The sequence below is a fragment of the Pleurodeles waltl genome, chromosome 12 (genome assembly GCF_031143425.1).
Source record: "Pleurodeles waltl isolate 20211129_DDA chromosome 12, aPleWal1.hap1.20221129, whole genome shotgun sequence".
In the NCBI taxonomy this organism is placed as follows: Eukaryota; Metazoa; Chordata; class Amphibia; order Caudata; family Salamandridae; genus Pleurodeles; species Pleurodeles waltl.
The window spans coordinates 680042873-680066590 of record NC_090451.1 but is presented as its reverse complement, the minus strand read 5'-3'; the positions used below and the strand labels follow the sequence as shown (position 1 = coordinate 680066590).

The following is a 23718-nucleotide window of genomic DNA, read 5'->3' as shown; positions in this document are numbered from 1 at the left end:
AAAATTTAGGGTTCTCACCTTTCATTTTCATAAGCCATCTGAGAGGTCTGTGGTCAGTTTGAACAACAAAGTGAGTGCCAAACAAGTATGGCCTCAACGTTTTCAGGGACCAAACCACAACAAAGGCCTCCATCTCAATGGCACTCCAACGCTGCTCCCTAGGGAGTAACCTCCTGCTAATGAAAGCAACAGGCTGGTCAAGGCCATCATCATTGGTTTGGGATAGGACTGCTCTTATTCCAAGTTCAGAGGCATCTGTCTGCACAATGAATTGCTTAGAATTATCTGGAGCTTTTAGAACTGGCGTCGAGAACATTACTTCTTTCAGGGTGTCAATGGTCTTTTGACAGCCAAGGGTCTAGTTTACCTTCTTTGGCATCTTCTTTGAGGTCAGCTCAGTGAGTGACGGGAGTCACAATGGACCCATATCCCTTCAGAAACCTTCTGTAGTATCCAGTGAAGCCAAGGAATGCCCTGACTTGATCTGGGTTTTTGGAGTTTTCCCAGACCAGAATTGCCTGGATCTTGGGTTGTAAAGGTTGCACTTGGCCTCCACCTACTAGGTGGCCTAAATATACAACTGTGCCCTGCCCGATCTAGCATTAAGATGCTTTGATAGAGAGGCCTAATGCTTGGAAGGCCTGCAAAACCTTCTCCAGGTGGACCAGGTGATCCTGCCAGCTGGAGATAAAGACAGCAATATCATCTATATATTGCACTAAAGGACTCTGCCCCAGCAAGGACTTGATTCACCAACCTTTGGAAGGTGGCAGGGGCATTCTTTAAGCCAAAGGGCATAACAGTGAACTGGTAATGCTGTCTTTTCTTTGGCTCCAGGTGCCATTCTAATTTTCCAGTACCCTGCAGTTAAGTCAAAGATACTTCGAAATTTGGCTGCACCTAACTTGACAATTAGTTCATCTGCTCTGTGTATGGGGTATGCATCTGTCTTAGTGACAGAACTGAGTCCTCTGTAGTCCACACAGAACCTAATTTCTCTCTTGCCATCTTTGTTATGAGGTTTGGGGACTAAGACCACTGGGCTAGCCCAGTGGCTCTCAGAGTGCTCTATTATCCCTAACTCCAGCAACTTGTGGACTTTCACGTTTATGCTCTATTTGACTTGGTCAGACTATCTGTATAGTTTGTTTTTGACAGGTAAACTGTCTCCTGTGCCCACATCATGAGTACACAGGTGTGTCTGACCAAGGGTCAAAGAGAGAAGCTCAGTATACTGCTGTAGGACTTGCCTGCAGTCAGCTTGCTGTTGGCCAGAGAGGGTGTCTGAGTAGACAACTCCATCTAATAATCCATCTTTAGGGTCAGTTGAGAGGAGGTCAGGGAGAGGTCACTCTCTACTTCCTGATCCTCATCACTAACCATCAGCATAGTTATGTCAGCCCTATTGTTTCAGGCGGTTAACATGTATCACCCTGTTGGGTGTCCTGCTAGTACCCAGGTCCACTAAGTAAGTGACCTGTCTCTTTCTCTAGGACTGGATAAGGGCCACTCCATCTGTCCTTACGTGCCCTGGGAGCCACAGGCTCCAGAACCCAGACTTTCTGCCCTGGCTGGAATTCAAACATTGCAGCGTTTTGGTCATTGCAGCCTGCTGGAGTTGTTGGCTGGCCTCAAGGTTTTTGGATGTCTTTTCCATGTACTCAGCCATCCTAAAGCGGAGGCCAAGCACATAGCCCACCACATCTTGTTTAGGCTCATGGAGAGGTCTCTTCCAGCCTTTTTTTTAACAAGTTCCAGTGGTCCCTTTACAGGATGACCAAACAGAAGTTCAAAGGGGGAAAACTCTACTCTGTTCTGAAGCACCTCTCTATAGGCGAAACATAAGCATGGCAGGAGGACATAACATCTCCTTTTGAGGTTTTCAGGGAACCCCATGATCATGCCCTTCAATGTCTTATTGATCCTGTCAACAAGTCCATTGGTTTGTGGATGGTATGGTATGGTAAACTTATAAGTCACCCCACACTCATTCCACATGTGTTTCAGTTAAGCTGACATGAAGTTGGTACCTCTGTCAGAAACCACCATCTTAGGGAAACCCACTCTGGTAAAAAATACCAATTAGGGCTTTGGCTGCAGTAATGGACCTAAGAGGAGTTGCTTCAGGGTATCCAATAGCATGATCCACTACTACCAGTATGTATTGGTTCCCTGAGGCTGTGGGAGGTTCAAGTGGACCCGCAATGTCCACACCAACCCTCTCAAAGGGTTCCCCAACTACTGGAAGTGGTATGAGGGGGACCTTTGGATGCCCACCTGTCTTACCACGGGCTTGACCTGTGACACAAGAGCTACAAAACTCCCTTACTTTCTGGGACATGTTGGGCCAAAAGAAATGTTTCACAAGTCTGTCCCGGGTCTTGGTCGGTCCCAAATGCCCAGCTAGGGGAATGTCATGGGCCAATGTGAGGATAAACTCTCTAAACTCCTGAGGCACTACCACTCTGCTAGTGGCAGCAGGTTTGGGATCTCTGGCCACAGTGTAAAGGAGTCCATCCTGCCAATAGACCCTGCGGGAGCCACTGACATCTCCTTTTTCCTGTTCAGCAGCTTGCTGTCTCAGGCTTTCAAGACTGTGACAAGTCTTCTGTCCCTGGCAGAGCTGGTACCTTGTTGGTCCCCTGGGGCACAAGAGCTCTACCTGGTAAGGTTCCAGCTCCATGAACTCAGTTCCTTCAGGGGAGAAGACATCTTCCTGAGAGGAGAGGTCTTGCCTCTTCTGGTGTTCAGAGGCTGGTCCCCCAGTCCTCTTACCTTCTCTCTTGGAAGGTTGGGCCATTATTCCAGGCTCCAACACGTCTTTTTCACCCCGTGCTCTGCTCTGTGCTCTGGTTTTCACACTCCCCAGTTCGGGGATATCCTGCATGACGGCATGGGTTTTGAGTTCTACCTAAGTCCATGCCCATCATAGTCATGCACTCCACTGCCAGTTATCCAACCATCTAGTGTTTTCACTGAGTAGTCAACCAAATCAACCCAGGTCTGTCTCGAGGTTTTGTGAGCTCCCCTGAACCTAATTCTATACTCCTCAGTAGTGAATCCAAAGCCCTCAATCAGAATAGTCTTCATGAGGTCATAGGATTCTGCATCTTTACCAGAGAGTGTGGGGAGTCTATCCCTATACTTACCGGTGAACATTACCCAAAGGAGAGTTCCCCAGTGAGATCTCTTTAACTTTCTGGTTGCACAAGCCCTCTCAAAAGCTGTGAACCACTTGGTGATATCATCACTCTCTTCATATTTTGAGACAATCCCTTTGGGGACGTTTTGGATGCCAGTGTGCTCTCTGACCCTATTTATGTTGCTGCCACCATTAATGGGTGCTAAGCCCATTTCTACTCTCTCCCTTTCTATAGCTAGGAGTTGTTGCTCCAAAGCTAACCTTTTGGCCATCCTTGCTAAAAGAATGTCCTCTTCATTGAGGCTGCCCTCAATGTTCTCAGAGGAACTGGACTCCCCTGTGGAAGATCCAGATCCAATAAGTACTATCTTTGGAGAGAAGGTCTCCCTAGTTAGGTGAAGAGGGGGGAGATCAACCACCTCATCTCTAACATCTTCCCCTTATGAGGGGAGTTCTTCCTCCTCAGTAGGGTGCTCCCTGGTGTACTCTACCAAGAGCTCCTGGAGCTTGACCTTGGTAGGGTTGGAACCAGTTCTAATGTTTTTCAGCTTACAGAGAGACCTTAGCTCTCCCATTCCGAGATGGAGGTAAGGAGTGAGGTTGAGTTCTATCACTATTTCCTCTGAGCTGCTCATTATACTACTAAAGTTGGAATTACTTTTTTGAAACTAAAAACTACTTCTAGTAACTAAATCCTAACTTTTACAAAATGTTTAAAGTTGAAAAGAAATGCTAAAAGGGACTTAACGATGGACCTAGCAGGACTTTTAAAAATGTAGAAAAAATAGTCAAATTTAAAAATCAGTTTTCTAAAGGCAGTTTTGGAATTTAGTCATGTGATCAGGTATTGTCTGAGTAGTCCCGCAAATGCAAAGTGGTAGACCCCAATACTGATCCACCAATGTAGGAAGCTGGCTCTGTATATACTATATCAAAATGAGATATAGTGTACACAGAGTCCAGGAGTTCCCCAGGGGCTTGACAGAGGCAAAAATAGATAATACTAATGCTCTAATTGTGGTAGTGTGGTCGAGCAGTTAGGCTTATCATTTGGTAGTGTTAGGCCTTTCTTGTAGACACACAAGCAATAGAAAAAACACACATTCAGTGACTTAACTCAAGACCAATAGGATTTTATATAGAAAAATGGCTATTGTTAATTTATTTCTAGAACCACAGGTTCAGTTTGCAGGTAAGTACATAAAATGAAAAGTACTTTGCATAGGTATAATCAGAACTTTGAATGGAATTAAAAATGTATACAGTTTTCTTTACAACTATTTCTAAAAAACTATTTTAAAAGTGGACACTGCAATTTTCAGTGGCTCCTGGGGTAAGTATTCGACTTACGGTTACTATCTCCGTTGTTTAGGCAGTCCATCGTTGGGGGTTCAAGTCAACCCCAAACACCCAGCACCAGCAACACAGGGCCGGTCAGGTGCAGAAGTCAAAGAGGAGCCAAAATAACATGGGCACCTATGGAGACAGGGAGTGCTCCAGTTCTGGTCTGCTGGCAGGTAAGTACATGTCCTCGGAGGGCAGACTAGGGGAGTTTAGTAGAGCACTGAGGGGGCCCAAGTAAGCACACCAAATACACCCTCACACCCTTCTGAAACCTTTGTTTTTACTACATGGAAGCCGAACTTCTAAGCAGGCTATATCTCTTTGTCTAAATTCTCCTGATATTATAGTCTTGGCTTGATAGAGGATTTTTTTTCAAAATAATTGAAAATTCACTCAAGAACGGTAGGCATTGTGAACCATTTAGGCCCTCATTACAACCCTGGTGGTGAGTGATAAAGTGGCGGTAATACTGCCAACAGGCTGGCGGTAATAACCGCCAAATTATGACCAGGGGGTGATAACTCCCATAGACAGCCAATGTACCACGCCAACCGGCAGGGCGGAAACAACACTCACCACGGCGGTAGCCAACAACAGCCAGGCAGAAGACAAAGTACCGCCCACCATTTTAAGACACATCATTCCGCCACCTTTTCCGGGGCAGTATCAACGCCATCAAACGTCTGGCGGAAACGCATCACAGAAGAGAAAGGACTCACCATTGGAGACTCAGGGAAGAACAACGGCTCCATTGAACCCTACCTGCAAGTCTTTCCAATGATCTTCTACTTAATGCTCCACCTGGAACACCAATGCCTACGAAGACAACAATGGTGAGTACAGCCACCTAGCACACAAAGGAGGGAAGGAGGAAAACAAGAGTGACACACACACGCACGACACACACCAGGCACACACACACACACGTCCAGCTGCACACGAAAAACAATTTGTCCATGACAAACGGCAGAACAATGCAAGGACAACAGGAATGGATGAAAGTGATTGTAATCAGATCAACATCTAAATAACTAATTCAATTTGTCAATGAAACAGATATGTACACATGGACACAAAAGGACACTACCCAGTCCAATGTTCAAGGGGCCCACATGGCCACTGGCCACAGTCTAAGGCCCAAATCAAATGCTGACCACATCCGGATAGTACACTGCAGGGGCATCAGTTTGTAAATGGGCAGGCACGTTAGGGGGAGGGGGTGTACCTCAGCCGGATGCGGGAACAAGCCCACTGGTTCTGGATGGGGCTCCATGCCATTCAAACTGTCCTGGGGAGTGCAAGACAACAGTATCTGAAGTTGGTGTCTTTCTCACTGGTTCTGGATGGGGCAACTTGCCCACTTCTCAGTCTTGGGGAGTGCAAGGCCACAGTCTCTCAGGTGGGTGCCTTTCCCATTGGTTCTGGATGGGGCAACTTGCCCATTTTTCTGTCCTGGGAAGTGCAAGGCCACGGTCTCTCAGGTGGGTGTCTTTCCCACTGGTTCTGGATGGGGCAACTTGCCCATTTCTCTGTCCTGGGGAGTGCCAGGGTGCGGTCTCTCAGATGGGTGTCTTTCCCACTAGTTGTGGAGGGGGCAACTCGTACAGCAGCCCCTGGAGTCTGGCCTACATGGCTTCCGCTGGCATTGATGGCTGCAGTGTGTTGGCGGATGGAGGGGCCTCCTGGGCTGCCTCTGCACTTTCTGATGGCTGCAGTGTGGTGGTGGATGTAGGAGCCTCCAGGGCCACAACTGCTCTTTCCGAAGGACCAGGAAACTCCAGAGAACAGCGGCACTGTTCAAAAACTGCAACAACTTTGCAACTTTAAAGCAACTTTCAAAGAACTCTCTCTTCCTGCCGGAAGCGTGAGACTTCTCACTCTGCACCCGATGCCCCTGGCTCGAGTTCAGGAGAACTAACACCACACAGAGGACTACCAGATGACTACGATGACGTGAGTACCCTGAGTCAACCCCCCTGCACTCCCACAGCGACGCCTGCAGAGAGGATCCAGAGGCTACCCCTGACCGCGATTGCCTGGTAACAAAGGAATCCGACGCCTGGCCCAAGCACTGCACCCGCATCCCCCAGGACCGTGAGGAACCACCTTCCAGTGCAGGAGTGACCAGCAGGTGGCCCTCTTCCTAGCCCAGTCAGTGGCTGGCCTGAGAAGCCCCCCTGTGCCCTGCCTGCATCGCCTAAGTGACCCCCGGGTCCCTCCATTGCTTTCTATAGCAAACCCGACGCCTACTTTGCACACTGCACCTGGCTGCATAGGGTGTGTTTTGTGTGCCTGCTTGTGTCCCCTCCAGTGCTTTACAAAACCCCACTGGTCTGCTCCCTGAGGACACAGGTACTTACCTGTAAGCAGACTGGAACCGGTACACCCCTGTTCTCCATGGGCGCCTATGTGTATTGGGCCCTCCTTTGACCTCTGCACCTGACCGGCCCTGTGTTGCTGGTGCGGTGGCTTTGTGGTTGCCTTGAACCCCCAACGGTGAGCTGCCTATGCCCAGGAAACTGACTGTGTAAGTGCTTTACTTACCTGAGAAACTTAGCCAAACTTACCTCCCCGAGGAACTGTTGATTTTTGCACTGTGTCCACTTTTAAAATAGCTTATTGCCATTTTAACCTAAACTGTGTGTAGTACTGTTTTAAATCAAAGTTCTATACTTTGCCTTTTATGTACTCACCTCAAACCTTGAATCTTGTGGTTCTAAAATAAATTAAGAAAATATATTTTTCTATATAAAAACTATTGGCCTGGAGTTAAGTCTTTGAGTGTGTGTTCCTCATTTATTGCCTGTGTGTATACAACAAATGCTTAACATTACCCTCTTATAAGCCTACTGCTCGACCACACTACCACAAGATAGAGCCTTAGTATTATCTAATTTTGCCACCATCAGCCTCGAAGGGGAACCCCTGGAGTCTGTGCACACTATGGGGGTCATTCTGACTTTGACGGGCGCCGGAGGCCGCCCGCCAAAGTCCCGCCGGCAGAATACCGCTACGCGGTCAAAAGACCGCCGCGGTAATTCTGAGTTTCCCGCTGGGCTGGCGGGCGACCGCCAGAAGGCCGCCCGCCAGCCCAGCGGGAAACCCCCTTCCATGAGGATGCCGGCTCCGAATGGAGCCGGCGGAGTGGAAGGGGTGCGACGGGTGCAGTTGCACCCGTCGCTTTTTTCAGTGTCTGCTTGGCAGACACTGAAAATCTTGGTGGGGCCCTGTTAGGGGGCCCCACGACACCCGTTACCGCCAGCCAGGTTCTGGCGGTCAAAACCGCCAGAACCAGGCTGGCGGTAAGGGGGTCGGAATCCCCATGGCGGCGCTGCTTGCAGCGCCGCCATGGAGGATTCCCCTGGGAAGCATGAAACTGGCGGGACACCGCCGCTTTCCCGTATCTGACCGCGGCTGTACCGCCGCGGTCAGAATGCCCATGGGAGCACCGCCAGCCTGTTGGCGGTGCTCCCGCGGTCGTTGGCCCTGGCGGTAGTCTACCGCCAGGGTCAGAATGACCCCCTATCTCTCACTTTGAGATAGGATATACAGAGCCAACTTTCTACAATTCTAATGCTCTATTTTGTGGTAGTGTGGTTGAGCAGTAGGCTTATCAGAGGGTAGTGTTGAGCATTTGTTGTACACACACAAGGTGTCCCAAGTAAACCAGAGTACCCTGCCCTATCTGACATTTAGATGCCTTGATAGAGAGGCCTGCTGCTTGCAGGGCCTGAAAAACCTTTTTCAGATGGACCAGGTGATCCTGCCAGTTGGAGCTAAATACATAAATATCATCTAGACATGCTGCACTAAAGGACTCCAAGCCAGCAAGGACTTGATTCACCAACCTTTGGAAGGTGGCAGGGGCATTCTTTACGTCAAAGGGCATAACAGTAAACTGATAATGCCCATCACGTGTAGAGATTCTGTCTTTTCTTTGCTCTAGGTGCCATTTTGATTTGCCAGTACCCTGGTGTCAAGTCAAAGGTACGTAGGAATTTGGCTGCACCTAATTTGTCAATGAAGTCATCTGCCCTTGCGTTGGGGTGAGCATCTGTCTTGGTGACAGAGTTGAGCCCTCTGTAGTCCACACAAAACCTCATCCCTCTCTTTCCATCTTTGGTGTGAGGTTTGGGGACCAAGACCACTGGGCTAGCCCATGGACTGTCAGAGTGCTCTATCATTCCCAACTCCAGCCCCTTGTGGACCTACACTTTGATGCTTTCTTTTACTTGGTCAGACTGTCTGAATATTTTATTCTTGACAGGCATACTGTCTCCTGTGTCCACATGATGGGTACACAGGTGTGTTTGACCAGGGGTCCAGGAAAAGAGCTCAGCAAACTGCTGGAGGACCTTCCTGCAGTCAGCTTGCTGTTGGCCAGAGACAGTGTCTGAGTAGACAACTCTATCTACTGAGCCATCTTTAGGGTCAGTGGAGAGGAGGTCAGGGAGAGGTTCACGCTCTGCTTCCTGATCCTCATCAGTAACCATTAACATGTTTACATCTGCCCTGTCATGATAGAGTTTAAGGTGGTTAACATGGATCTCCCTCTTGGGGGACTTGTTAGTGCCGAGGTCCACTAGGTAGGTGACCTGACTCTTCTTTTCTAGCATTGGGTAAGGGCCACACCATCTGTCTTGAAGTACCCTGGGAGCCACAGGCTCCAGAACTCAGACTTTCTGCCCTGGCTGAAACTCAATCTTAGCAGCCTTTTGGTCATACCACAACTTCTGGAGTTGTTGGCTGGCCTCAAGGTTTTTGCTCACCTTTTCCATGTACTGTGCTATCCTTGAGCAGAGGCCTTGCACATAGTCCACTACATCTTGTTTAGGCTCATGGAGAGGTCTCTCCCAGCCTTCTTTTACAAGTGCCAGTGGTCCCCTGATAGGATGGCCAAACAGAAGCTCAAAGAGGAAAAACCCTACTCCCTTCTGTGGCACCTCTCTGGAGGTGAAAAGCAGGCATGGCAAGAGGACATCCCATTTCTTTTTGAGTTTTTCAGGGAGCCCCATGATCATGCCCTTCAATTTCTTGTTAAACCTTTCTACAAGACCATTGGTTTGCGGATGGTATGGTGTGGTGAACTCGTAAGTCACCCCACACTCATTCCACATATGTTTCAGGTAAGCTGACATGAAGTTGGTACCTCTGTCAGCAACCACCTCCTTAGGAAATCCCACTCTGGTAAAAATAACTAGGAGTGCTTTTGCTACTGCAGGAGCAATAGTGGACCTAAGGGAAATTGCCTCAGGGTACCTGGTAGCATGATCCACTACTACCAGATTATATTGGTTCCATGATGCTGTGGGAGGTTAAAGTGGACCAACTATGTCCACTCCCACTCTCTCAAAGGGGACCCCCACCATTGGAAGTGGAATGAGGGGGTCCTTTGGATGGCCACCTGTCTTACCACTGGCTTGACAGGTGAAACAGGAGGTGCAAAACTCCTTAACCTTCTGGGACATATTGGGCCAACAGAAATGGTTGACTAATCTCTCCTAAGTCTTGGCTTGTCCCAAATGCCCGGCAAGGGGAATGTCATGGGCTAAGGTCAGAATGAACTCCCTAAACTCCTGAGGCACTACCACTCTCCTAGTGGCACCAGGTTTTGGATCTCTTGCCTCAGTGTAAAGGAGTCCATCTTCCCAATAGACCCTGTGGGTTCCACTGACATTGCCTTTTTTTGCTCAGCTGCTTGCTGTCTTAGGCCTTCAAGAGTAGGACAACTCTTTTGTCCCTTACACAGCTGTCCCCTTGAGGGTCCCCCTGGGCTCAAGAGCTCAATCTGATAAGATTCCAGCTCCATGGACTCAGTTCCCTCAGGGGATAGAATATCTTCCTTAGAAGAGAGGTTCTGCTTCTTTTGCTGTGCAGAAGCTGGATCCCCAGTCTTCTTTCCATTCTTCTTCGAAGGTTGGGCCATTATTCCAGACTCCAACACTTCTTTTTCACCCTTTGCCCTGCTCTGTGCCCTTGTCTTGACACACACCAGTTCAGGGGTACCCAGCAGGGCTGCGTGGGTCCCAAGCTCTACCTCAGCCTATGCTGAGGACTCCAGATCATTCCATAACAGACTTTCTACTGGAATTGCAGAGTAGACTACCACCTGTTTCAGGCCAGTGACCCCTCCCCATTCTAAAGTTACCATTGCCAAGGGATGGACTTTAGTTTGATTGTCAGCATTAGTGACTGGATATGTCTGTCCAGCCAGGAAGTGTCCTGAGGAAACCAGTTTGTCTGTCACCATTCTGACATTGGCACCTGTATCCTTCAGGGCTTCTGCTCTACTCCCATTTATCAAGAGCTGCTGCCTGTATTTTTACATGTTAGGCGGCCAGGCAACAAGTGTGGCTAGATCCACCCTACCCTCTGAGAGTAGTGTAGCTTCAGTGTAGACCCTGATTTGCCTTGAGCATACTGTTGATCCCTCCTGGATACTGGCTATTCCAGTACTAACTGGAGTAGTTGTTGCTGTGGGACTTTTCTTTGGACAGGCCTTGTCTCCAGTTTGGTGTCCATGCTGTCTACAGTTTTGATACCAGGCCTTCTTGGGATCAACGTTTTTACCCTTATACCCATTTGTGGACTGTGAAGAGGTTCGGGCCCAACCACCTGAGCAGGTTTTTGGGGCCCTGTAGAAGACTCTTTACTTTTGTCCTTGGACGTCTCACCACCCTTCCCCTGGGGAGGCTCTGTGACCCCTTTATTTTGGTCACCGCTTGTGGAAGTCTTGGTCACCCTAGTCTTGACCCAGTGGTCTCCCTTCTTTCCCAATTCTTGAGGAGAAATTGGACCTAGGTCTACCAGATGTTGATGCAGTTTGTCATTGAAGCAATTACTTAACAGATGTTCTTTCATAAATAAACTATACAGCCCATCATAATCACTTACACCACTGCCAGTTATCGAACCATCTAGTGTTTTGAATGAGAAATCAACAAAATCAACCCAGGTTTGGCTCGAGGATTTGTGAGCCCCCCTGAACCTAATCCTATACTCCTCAATTGAGAATTCAAAGCCCTCAATCAGGGTAGCCTTCACGATAAGATCCTGCATCTTTAACAGAGAGTGTGGGGAGTCTATCCCTACTCTTTCCAGTGAACATTTCCCAAAGGAGAGCTCCCCAGTGAAATCTGCTTACTTTTCTGGTTGCACAAGCCCTCTCAAAAGCTGTGAATTATTTGGTGATGTCTTCACCTTCTTCATATTTAGTTACAATCCCTTGGGGATTTTTAGGATGTCAGTATTCTCTCTGACCCTGTTTAAGTTGCTGCCACCATTTATGGGACTTAAACCAATTTGTTTCTTTCCCTTTCTATGGCTAGGAGCTGCTTCCCCAAAGCCAGTCTCTTGGCCATCCTGGCTAACAGGAGGTCCTCTTCATTGAGGCTGTCCTCAATGCTTACAGAGGCACTGGCCACCCCTGTGGACGAACCATGGTTTCTGACTATGATTTGTGGAGTCAGGGTTTGGGGCACCCTGTTCCCCCTAATTGGGACAGGAGGGGTTAGTTTTTCCTCTTGTTCACTAATTTCCCCATCTGAAGGAGTATCCTCCACATCAGAGGGGTGGTCCCTTGTGAACTCTGCCAAGAGCTCCTGGAGCTTCGCCTTAGTAGGGTTGGACCCAGTCTATCTTTTTTATTTTACAGAGAGACCTTAACTCTGACATCCCTAGATGCAGGTAAGGGGTGAGGTTGAGTTCCATCACCATCTCACCTATCTAACTCATTATCACTCTAAAAGTTGGGATTACTTTTCAAGAATCTAAAAACTACTTCTAGAACTTAAATCCTAACTTTTACAAACGTTTAAACTTCAAAAGAAATGCTAACAGGGACTTACACTAGGCCCTAGCAGGACTTTTAAAAATGTAGAACAATAGTCAAATTGCAAAAATCAGTTTCTAATGACAATTGTTGGAATTTTAGTTGTGTGATCAGGTATTGGCTGAATAGTCCATCAAATGCAAAGTCTTAGACCCCACCGCTGATCCACCAATGTAGGAAGTTGGCTCTGTATATACTATCTCAAAGTGAATGATAGTATGCACAGAGTCCAAGGATTCTCCTTAGAGGTTGACACTGTCAAAAATAGATAGTTCTAATGCTCTAATTTTGTGGTAGTGTGGTCAGGCAGTAGGCTTATCAGAGGGTAGTGTTAAGCATTTGTTGTATACACACAAGCAATAAATGAGGAACACACACTCAAAGACTTAACTCCAGGCCAATAGGTTTTTAAATAGAAAAATATATTTTCTTAATTTATTTTTAGAACTAAAAGATTCAAATTTGAGGTAAGTACATAAAATGCAAGGTACTTCACACAGGTAAGTATAGAACTTTGATTTAAAACAGTAGTACACACAGTTTAGGTTAAAATGGCAAATAGTGAATCCTGCAAAAATCAACAGTTCCTTGGGGAGGTAAGTAAACGTTAGTTTCTCAGGTAATTAAAGCACTTACACAGTCAGTCTCCTAGGCATAGGCAGTCCACCGTTGGGGGTTCAAGGCAACCCCAAAGCCATAGCACCAGCAACACAGGGCCGGTCAGGTGCAGAGGTCAAAGAAAGGCCCAAAACACATAGGCACCTATGGAGAACAAGGGTGCTCCGGTTCCAGTCTGCTACCAGGTAAGTACGTGCTTCCTCAGGGACCAGACCAGGGGGGGTTTGGAGAGAACTGGGGGGACACACACAAGCACACAAAACACACCATCAGCGGAACAGGGGCGGCCGGGTGCAGTGTGCAAAGTAGGCGTCGGGTCTTGTATTGAAAACAATGGAGGGACCTGGGGGGTCACTCTGGTGATGCAGGCAGGGCACAGGGGGGCTTCTCAGGCCAGCCACTGACTGGGCTAGGATGAGGGCCACCTGCTGGTCACTCCTGCACTGGTAGGTGGTTCCTCCCGGTCCTAGGGGCTGCGGGTACAGTGCTTGGTCCAGGCATTGGGTTCCTTTGTTACCAGGCTGTTGCGGTCAGGGCGAGCCTCTGGATCCTCTCTGCAGGCGCCACTGGGGGGAAGCTGGGGGGATGCAGGGAGGTTGACTCAGGGTGTCCACATCATTGGAGTTGCCTGGGAGTCCTCTCTGCAGTGTTTGTTGTCCTGAACTCGAGCCGGGGGTGTCGGGTACAGAGTGTGAAGACTCACGCTTCTGGAGGGAAGCGAGAATCTCTTTGAAGTTGCTTTTTGTTGTTGTTTCTGGACAGAGCCACTGTCCTCTGGAAGTTTTTGGTCCGTCCTCTGAGTCCTCAGAGGTCGCTGGTCCCACTTGATGCAGTGCTGTGCAGGTTTTTTTAGTCTGGAGACAGGCTGGTAGGGCTGGGGCCAAGTCAGTTGTTGTCTCCGTCATCCCTGCGGGCTGTCCTGACTGGTGGGTGACTCCTCCTTGTTTTTCTCAGTATCTGCTCCGGACTTGCCGTCAAAAGCGGGGGCTGTGTCCGGAGGGGCGGGTATCTCCACTATCTGGAATGCCATGGAGCACTGTGACAACAGGCATGAGCCTTTGAGGCTCACCACCAGGTGTTACAGTTACTGCAGGAGGAGGTGAGAAGCACCTCCACCCAGTGCAGGCTTTGTTCCTGACCACAGAGTGACAAAGGCACTCACCCCATATGGCCAGAAACTCATCTGGTTGTGGCAGGCTGGCATGAACTGGTCAGCCTAACACTAGGAACTGGACTGGTATAGAGGGGGCATCTCTAACATGCCCTCTGTGTGTATTTTTCAATAAATCCCACACTGACATCAGTGTTCATTTATTGTGCTGAGAAGTTTGATACCAAACTTCCCAGATTTCAGTGTAGCCATTATGGAACTGTGGAGTTCGGTAATGACAGACTCCCAGACCATATACTCTTTATGGCTACCCCGCACTTACAATGTCTAAGGTTTGGCTTAAACACTGTAGGGGCATAGTGCTCATGCAACTATGCCCTCACTTGTGGTATAGTGCACCCTGCCTTAGGGCTGTAAGAGAGGTGACTTACCTATGCCATAGGCAGTGGGTTGAAGGTATGGCACCCTGAGGGGAGTGCCATGTCAACTTAGTTATTTTCTCCCCACCAGCACACACAAGCTGTGAGGCAGTGTACATGTGCTGAGTGAGGGGTCCCCAGTGTGGCATAAGACATGCTGCAGACCTTAGAGACCATCCCTGGCCACAGGGTAACAGTTACAAGGGCTGTGCCAATTGTGGGAACAAAGGTTCAGTTTAGGGAAAGTACACTGGTGCTGGGCCCTAGTTAGCAGGGTCTCAGCACACTTTCAATCATAACTTGCATCAGGAAAAGGCAAAAAAGTAGGGGGTAACCATGCCAAGGGAGGCATTTCCCTACAATTGGCCAAAACCAGAAACACACATCTGACACTCACACACACACCACACCCATACATCAACAGCATTATAAAACCCACACCCACTTTACATTCAACCCTTTACTGATACCAAAAAGTGCCACAATACTAACACGAAGACCACTGAGACAACTGCACACACTCACCACAAACACCCATCCATTTGTCACCCACCCCACATCCCACATTTGTCACCCATCCCACACCCCACCACATCACTTAACACCCTATGCACAACACACACCACACAACACCCATGTGCCCACTACGGCACCCCCGTTTCACTGATGAGGAGTTGCGGGTCATGGTAGAGGAAATAGTCAGGGTAGAGCCACAGCTGTTTGGAGCACAGGTACAGCAAATATCCATTGTCAGGAAGATGGAGCTATGTTGGAGTATCATGGACAGGGTGAAAGCCGTTGAACAGCATCCAAGAAGGAGACGACATCAGGAAAAGGTGGAACAACCTACGGGGGAAGGTACATTCCGTGGCAGCATGGCACCAGCCTGCCATCCAGAGGACTGGCTGTGGACCCCCACCTCCTCCCCCTCCACTAACAACATGGTAGGAGCAAGTCTTGACAATCTTGCATCCTGAGGGACTCACTGGAGTTTCCGGAGGACTGGACACTGGTGAGTCAATATTTACTACTGATTACCCCCCATACCTGCATGCCACCATGACCCCTCACCCTGACTCCAATCACCCAACTCCATCCCACACAGTGCACCACCCCAATTACCAAACCTAAATGGCAATCCCTGCATGCCATACCCACTGCATGCACATCCATTCCAGCTCTGCATGGACACCCATCATTAAAGCATGCACAGCATGGAGAACTAATAAGCATACAATGCATCACCATACACAAACAAAGGTGGCAGGGCAAAAGCAACAATAGAGGGGAAGCAAGGGATGTACAATATGTCACAGACATGAAGTATAAAACATCACTTACATCACCACAGGTGCCCCAGCCAATCTCAGCAGCAAGGAGGTGCCACAACAAACTAGTCCCCCGACAGAAGATGCCCCCAGTGATGACAGTAACTCTGGACATCTGGATGAACTACCTGGCCCATCAGGGACCCCTGGTCAATCGGCCTCCCCAGCCTACTCACAGTCCACCACAGAGCCTCCCCATCAGTATACAACACCACAGCACCCACCCAATGTCCCCACAACTCTGTCCCCAGGACACGTCAATCAGGAGTGTGGCCACCTGTACAGGGACCCCAGTCCACACCTCGCTCCCAAGACAATCAGGGACCTGGGGTCAGTGGCAGTGGGCACACCGTTCATGGACAGGGGCACAGGGGAACACTGGGGGGGCCGCTGTGCGCCAGGGGTAGGACAGGCTCAGGGAACCGACTCTCCAGGAGGCACTCACTAATGTCCTGGGGGCTTACCAACAATACCAGGACAAGATGGGCCAGATCCTTACCCAAATGCAGGAGAACAAGCAGCTCCAGGAGGTACACCATCAGGAGATCATGGAGGATTTGCAGGCCCTCAACACTACCATGGTCTCAATAGCAGGGGTTCTGGCAGATATGCCCAACATCATGAGGGAATGGACAGCACACCAGTGGGCCCCTACCACTAGCCAGTCTACTAACCATCCCACCACTTCTGCTGCAGCTAGCAGGCAGGAGGCCCTGCCACAGGACCCCCAGGCCACCAGCACCCTTCCTCCTGCAGAAGGTGAACCACCCCGCAAATTTCCCTGCGACTCAGACAGAAGCCAGATACACTGTCCTCAGGGCCCACTGCTGCCACAGGGGCATTTCCAGTCTACTCCTCCTGCAGATAAGGCACAAGTCGTCTGAGGGCCAGGTTGTGCAACATGCAGCATGCCACTATTATCTTTCAGACCTTCTTAGGTGAGTAGCACAGGGATCCACCTGTCAGATGGAGGCATCTGAACCTGGTCTTCAGGAGGCCAAAGGTGCTTTCAATAATTCTCCAGGTTCACCCATGTGCATCATTATAACAATTCGCAGCCCCTGTCCTCACAGGGGTCTGGAGCTACGATAGGTTTGGGTAGCCAGAGTCACCTGCAAGTATTGAGGGACAAACATTAGCCTTACACAATGGTATAGGGTCAACACCAGAAGGCATACACTGACATACATTGGGTGGGGATTCAGGCTCACCAATCAGCCACACCCTGTGCCTCTGTAGTTGTGCCATCAAATTTGGGATGCTGCTATTCCTCAGGACGAAGACGTCATGCACCGAACCAGGATACTTGGCAGTGACGTGGGAGATGTACTGGTCAGCCAGGCACACCATTTGCACATTGAGTGAGTGGAAACTCTTCCGATTCCTGAACACTTGTTCATTCTGGCAGGGGCGGGACAAATGCAACATGTGTATCATCAATCACCCCAATAATGTTGGGTATATGTCCCATTGCATAGAATTCAGCCTTCACAGTAGCCAAATCTTCCTTCTGGGGAAAAGCAATGTAGCTGCACATGTGTTTCACCAGGGCAGACAAACCCCTTGCAAGCACGATTGAGAACATTGGCTGTGACATTCCTGCTGCCAAGCCCACTGTCACTTGGAAAGAGCCAGTTGCCAGGAAATGGAGCACAGATAGAACCTGCACAAAAGTGGGGATCCCAGTGGGATCACGGATAGCAGATATCAGATCAGGCTCCAATTGAGCACACAGCTCTATGATTGTGGCCCTGTCCAGTCAATAGGTTAGTATTATGTGCCTGTCTTCCAGTGTAGCCAAATCCACAAGGGGTCTGTACACAGGGTCTTGCCTCCTCCTCCGATTCCTCTGCAGTGGTATGTAACTTAAGGACACAAGAGTGAATAGGCTGTCACAATCTGAACAATGGAACCACCACCTCAGTGTCCATAGAGCAGTAACGTGATGGGACATTGGTAATGGCAATGTATGTGCAAAATATAGAAATGATGCAGTTCTCCATTATCTGAATATTCTCCACCACCATAAAATGTAGACCGCCTGTCCTGTACGTAGGGACAGGTGAAAGTGAGGTAACTCCGCCAACGTTGCGCGTCATGGCGGAAGGCGGTCTTGCACCACCATGCTATTCCTCATTGGAAAACAAGGGGCTCTATGGAGTACAGTGGCCAATGGGGATCACCGTTGGTGGTGTCGGTGTGCACCGCCGCTTACGGAACCGCCATTTTCTGCCTGTAACCTCACTTGTTTCCTGACTTTCCACAGGATAACTCCTACACTGCGTGTGCTGCTGTGACTTGTGTCTGGATCCTGCCATGGCCCGTGTAACCAGGGAAAGGGCCAGTGCCTTCACTCGGAGGAGTTGGAGGGCTTGGTAGATGGGGTCCTACCCCAGAATGGCCAGCTGTATGGGCCTCCAGACCAACAACTGAGTACGCCTTGGGCACGAGGCATCTGACAAGGTTGCATGGAGATGTGTGTGCAAGCATTGTGTCATTTGGGGGGGTTGTATGTCTGGTGGTGGTGTACATGGTGGGCGCTGGGTGATGTGTGTGCCTATGGGTATGGAAGGGGACTTGTGGGCCATATGCGTAACAGGCTGGATTATCTGGTTAATGGTGTCCTCCTGTCTGTGTTTCCTCTGCAGATCAGCGCCCATCAGAAGCAGGGATTGTGGTGTGCCATTGGCAAGGACGTGCAGACCCTGGGGGTCTACAACAGGCAGAGCACCCACTGTAGGAAGAAGTGGGAGGACCTGAGATGCTGGGCCCGGAAGACTGTGGAGGCCCAGCTGGTGATGGCCTCCCTACGAGGGCGGGGTACCCGTCAGAACCTGACCCCCCTGATGGCCTGCATACTGTCAGTGGCCTACCTAGAGCTGGATGGGAGCTTGAGGGCATCACAGCAACCACAAGGGAGTGAGTACAGTGTGTGTTACAACTATGATTGGTAGGTGGCATGGGAACTGGTGGTGGATGTTAGTTAGTAGATGCCCCTTACTGCCAGCTCAGAGAACACAGCGTGATCCAGCTCAAGAGTAATGGATGAATTGCTAAATCTGGTAACCTAGCTAGGTTGCATTCAATGTCAGACAGGGCTTAGTGACTCCCAGGAGGGGTGCAGTTGGCGGTGTTTTGCTCTCATCTTGCTGTGGTACCTAGCAAATGTGATGCCTGTGCGATGCATGGTGCTCAATCCTGATTCCTATGTGTGACAGTAAGGTGTATGCCATCTGTGGTGTTGGTGCTGTAATTGACCCATTGCTCCCTTTCTCTCTCCCCCCTTTTTTCTTCTGTCATCCTGTCCATGTGTGCATTAGCATCATCTGGCAGAGGAGCAGGGGCACCAGTGACAGAGGGAGCTGCATCCCAAAGGACCCAAGAGGCAGAGTCCACTGACGCCGAGGGGACAAGTGGAACGGAGGGTGAGTGGAGCACCATGGCGGAGACAGGAGGTGACAACACTGACTCTGATACCTCCTCCGATGGAAGATCCCTGGTGGTGGCAGACACCTCTGGGACCACCCCAGCTACAGGTACAGCCACCACCCCCCATACCAGCACCGCCCTCCCAGTAGCCCCTCACAGAGTTGCCCTTGCCCGCTCACCCAGGAAGGTGGGCATCTCCTTCACCCCAAGCACATCAGGCCCTGCCCCAGTGAGCCCTGCTGCCCTGAGTGAGGAGGCTTTTGACCTCCTGAGATCCATCTCTGTAGGGCAGTCAACCATTGTGAATGCCATCCAGGGGCTGGCATCCCAGATGCAGCAATGCAATACATTCCTGGAGGGCATTCATGGTGTATTGGCGGCCCAACAAAGATCGTTCCAGGTTCTGGCCTCCTCTCTGATGGCAGCCATTGTCCCTGTTCCTACCGTCCTCCCTCCAACCACCACTTCCCAGTCCCAATCTCCTCAACCCCAACCCATCCCATGCACACATACAAACAAGCATGCACACAACAATATCACACAAGAGTGGCACAGACAAACACAGGCAGCACTCTTCAGGCCACACACACTCACACATACAACAGACAGTTGCACACACAACAACATCCACTGCCTCCACTGTCTCCCCCTCCTCCTCCTCCTCCCTCACTGTCACATCCGCACTCACACCTGCATGCACTGCATCAACAGCCACCACCACCATCACCACACCAAGCGGCACACACACCTCACTTGCAGACACCTCCACAACATCCATCCACATCTCCCCTGTGTCCTTTCACCCTGTCAGCCCCCCTCCTGAAAGACACAAATGCACGCACTCAGACACCCAACAGCCATCCACCTCACATCAGCACACTGCCCATGCATCTGCACCCAAAGTCAGCAGACATACACCTCCAAGAACCACTCCCTCAACCTCCACTCCCATCCCTCCTCCCTCATCCCGTTCCACCATCCCTAAGAGGCTTTTCCTTGCCCAACTTGACCTCTTTCCTCCCCCACCCCGTCCTGCCCGTAAGAGCAGGGTCAAAATGACCCAGCCCAGCACCTCAGCCAAACAGTCCACAGGGACAGTGGAGGCACCTCCTAGCTGTGGAGGCAGGAAAGGAAAGGATCCCACTCCACCACCCAAGAGGGGGAAGGATCCCACTCCAACACCCAAGAGACGGAGGGATCCCACTCCACCACTCAAGAAGGGGAAGGATCCCACTCCACCATCCAAGAGGGGGAAGGATCCCACTCCACCACCCAAGGGAGGGAAGGACCCCACTCCACCACCCAAGAGAGGGAAGGATCCCACTACACCATCCAGGAAAGGGAAGGTTCCCACACCACCAACTAAGAGAGGCAAGAGGCCCCCTCCAACAGCAGGGAGCAAGGAGCCCTTACCTCCAGCTGGGACACAGCAGCCCTCACCTCCAGTTGCGACACAGCAGCCCTCACCTCCAGTTGGGACACAGCAGCCCTCACCTCCAGTTGGGACACAGCAGCCCTCACCTCCAGCTGAGACACAGCAGCCCTCACCTCCAGCTGGGACACAGCAGCCCTTACCTCCAGCTGGGACACAGCAGCTCTCACCTCCAGTTGGGACACAGCAGCCCTCCCCTTCAGCTAGGACACAGCAGCTCTCACCTCCAGTTGGGACACAGCAGTCCTCACCTCCAGCTGGGATACAGCAGCCCTCACCTCCAGCAAATGGCATGTAGGCCACCCTCCAGGGACTGTTGTACACAGAGCCCCCTCCAGAACCAGTGGGCAAGTCCCCCAACTCAGAGATGGTGACCTTACCCTCCCCAGCTAATTGTAATGAGTATGGAGCCCCCTCCAGAACCAGTGGGCAAGACCCCAACTCTGAGACTGTGACCGTGCACTCCCCAGCAGATTGTAATGGGCATGGAGCCCCCTCCAGACCCAGGGGGCAAGTCCCCCAACTCAGAGACTGTGATCTTGCACTCCCCAGCAAATTGTAATGGGCATGGGCCACCCTCCAGAACCAGTGGGCAAGTCCCCCAACTCAGAGACTGTGACCTTGCACTCCCCAGCTAATTGTAATGGGCTTGGAGCCCCCTCCAGAACCAGTGGCCAAGTCCCCCAACTCAGAGTCTGTGACCTTGTACTCCCCAGCAAATTGTAATTGGCATGGAGCCTCCTCCAGAACTAGTGGGCAAGTCCTCCACTTCAGCTGAGGTGCCCCCCACCCCCCTTCCCCCTGAGGTGCCTTGCCATTCCCAACATGATGCCCATGCACAGTGTAGTGCGGATTACGTCAGGGAACAAGTTGGGCCTTGGTCTGTGCCCTATGGCCATGTGGGCCTTTTGTACTTTGGACTGGCCATTGGCCCTTTCGGAACAGTGAATCATGTATTTTTTGTCATATGTACAATATGGTGGCTGTTTGCATCCAATTACACTATCAGTTCTGGAATGATGTAGTCCTTGTATTATTATGACGTGGGTCCTGTGACATTGGTTTTCCTCTGCAGCTGGTTGTGTGTATGGTGTGTGTGTGTGAATGGTGTGTGTTGTGCGTGTGTGTGCCACTCTCCGTTTCCACCCTCCCTCCCCTGTGTGCTAGGCGGCTGTATTCACCGTCATCATCTTCGTCGGCGTTGGTGGTCCAGGTGGAGCATGGCATAGACGAGCATCGGGAAGACTTGAAGTTCCGGTTAGCGGCGTTGATCTTCTCTGTGTTTCTGGTGGTGAGTCTTCTGTGTTCTGTTTCCACCAGGCTTTTGAAGGCATTGGTACCGTCCCAGAAATCCTGGCGGTTTGCAATGTCTTAATATGGTGGGCGGTACTTTGTCTTCTGTCTGGCTGTTGATAGCTACCGCCGTTGTCAGTGGTTTTAACACCTTGGCAGTAGGTGTGGTACATTGGCTGTCTATGGGAATTATCACCGCCATAGTCAAAATTTGGAGGCAATTACCGCCAGCCTATTGGCAGTATTACCACCACTTTAACAGTCACTGCCAATGTGATAATGAGGGCCTATAGCTCACTTTGATACACTATATACAGAGCCAGCTTCCTACATCCAGCAATCCTTGATGGACATGCCCTTTGATGGCACTCGTCTCTTAGGAGACAAGGAGGACTCAGCGCTGAGGCGCTTTAAGCATTCTCGGGCTACAGCTCGGTCCCTTGGCCATGCAGCTGCTCCTCGCCCCCCTCAGCCCGCCTCTCGCTCCTTTCATGGCTACAGAAGGTGCACCCAACTGTGTCCATGTCCACCGAGCCACGCGCATGCTGCACAGCCCTTGCATGAACGCGTGCGCAGGATCCGCCGTCCCTTCCTCTGCCTCAAAACCTTCCTAGTCCGTTGGGACATCTGGGACCAGCTGGGGGCAGAATTCGCCATCATCTGCTCCACTGAGAATCCATTAACACGGACAGGTAGGTTCTACAGATTGTCCGAAGGGGCTACACCCTCCCCTTTGAGATATTTGTCTGCCATCTCTGCCTTCTTAAGGATACCGAACCAACCTTCTCTTTTCAAATCTCCCATTGTTGGGAGGTTTCTTGAAGGCCTCACTCATATGTTCCCTCCTGTTCCATTCATCATGCCCCCGTGAGATCTAAACTTGGTCCTCACATACCTCATGTGCGCCCCTTTTGAGCCGCTCCACAATTGTCCTTACAGGTCTTAACACTTAAAACAGCTTTCTTGGTTGCCATCACCTCTGCTCTTAGAGTAAGTGAGCTTCAGGCTCTTTCTTCGAAGCCACCATTCCTAGCACTGCACCCTGACAAAGGTGCTTTGTACGAGGGCTTCCTTTCTTCCCAAAGTGGTAACGCCTTTTCACATAGGCCAATCTATCACCTTGCCTACTTTTTACACACCACCACATCCCTCACATGAGGCGGAGAGACTCCACCGTCTGGATCCACAAAGAGCGTTGGCGTTCTATATAGATCGTACCAAAGTTTTCCAGGTGGACGATCAACTCTTTGTGGGATATGTGGGTGCGAAGAAAGGGAAGGAGGTGCAGAAGAGGACCATCTCATGATGGGTAGTCCTCTGCATCAAGATGTGCTATGCTTTGGTGAAAAAGCAACCCCGTGAAGGTTTGCGAGCTCATTCGACCAGAGCAACTGCTGCTACCACAGCATTAGCACGCTGAGTTCCAGTCCTGGATACCTGCCAGGGCACAACATGAGCGTTCTTACACATGTTCACCAAGACCCACCCATCCTCCCTGCTCTGAGAATTGTTTTCTAGGGACAGGTACTTCCCTCTAAGGGCCCTAGTTCTGGCACATCTTTCTCAGTGTTCTTCACGGCTCCGTGCTACTGGCATGGAAAATCTCCGGATCCAGTCTGACGCCTGGGGAAATTCCAAGATTCCAAGGTAAGGAGTCTGCAACTAGAATATGTCTCTACCGGATATATTGTTACCGAAGGTAAGTAACTTGTACTTTTTAACTACTAGTTCATTGACAATTATATTATTAAGATTAACAACCAATAATATT

The 23718-nt window shown here is 50.3% G+C and overlaps 1 protein-coding gene across 1 annotated transcript in view; it reads right to left on the bottom strand.

Moving 5' to 3' along the window:
• LOC138267259 (extracellular calcium-sensing receptor-like) overlaps nucleotides 1-23718 on the bottom strand; it is a 69270-nt gene that overhangs the window by 31612 nt on the left and 13940 nt on the right. Inside the window, exon 3 of the mRNA XM_069216117.1 lies at nucleotides 2330-2881. Coding sequence (XP_069072218.1) covers nucleotides 2330-2881 — 552 coding nt within the window. The remainder of the gene's footprint in view (nucleotides 1-2329; nucleotides 2882-23718) is intronic.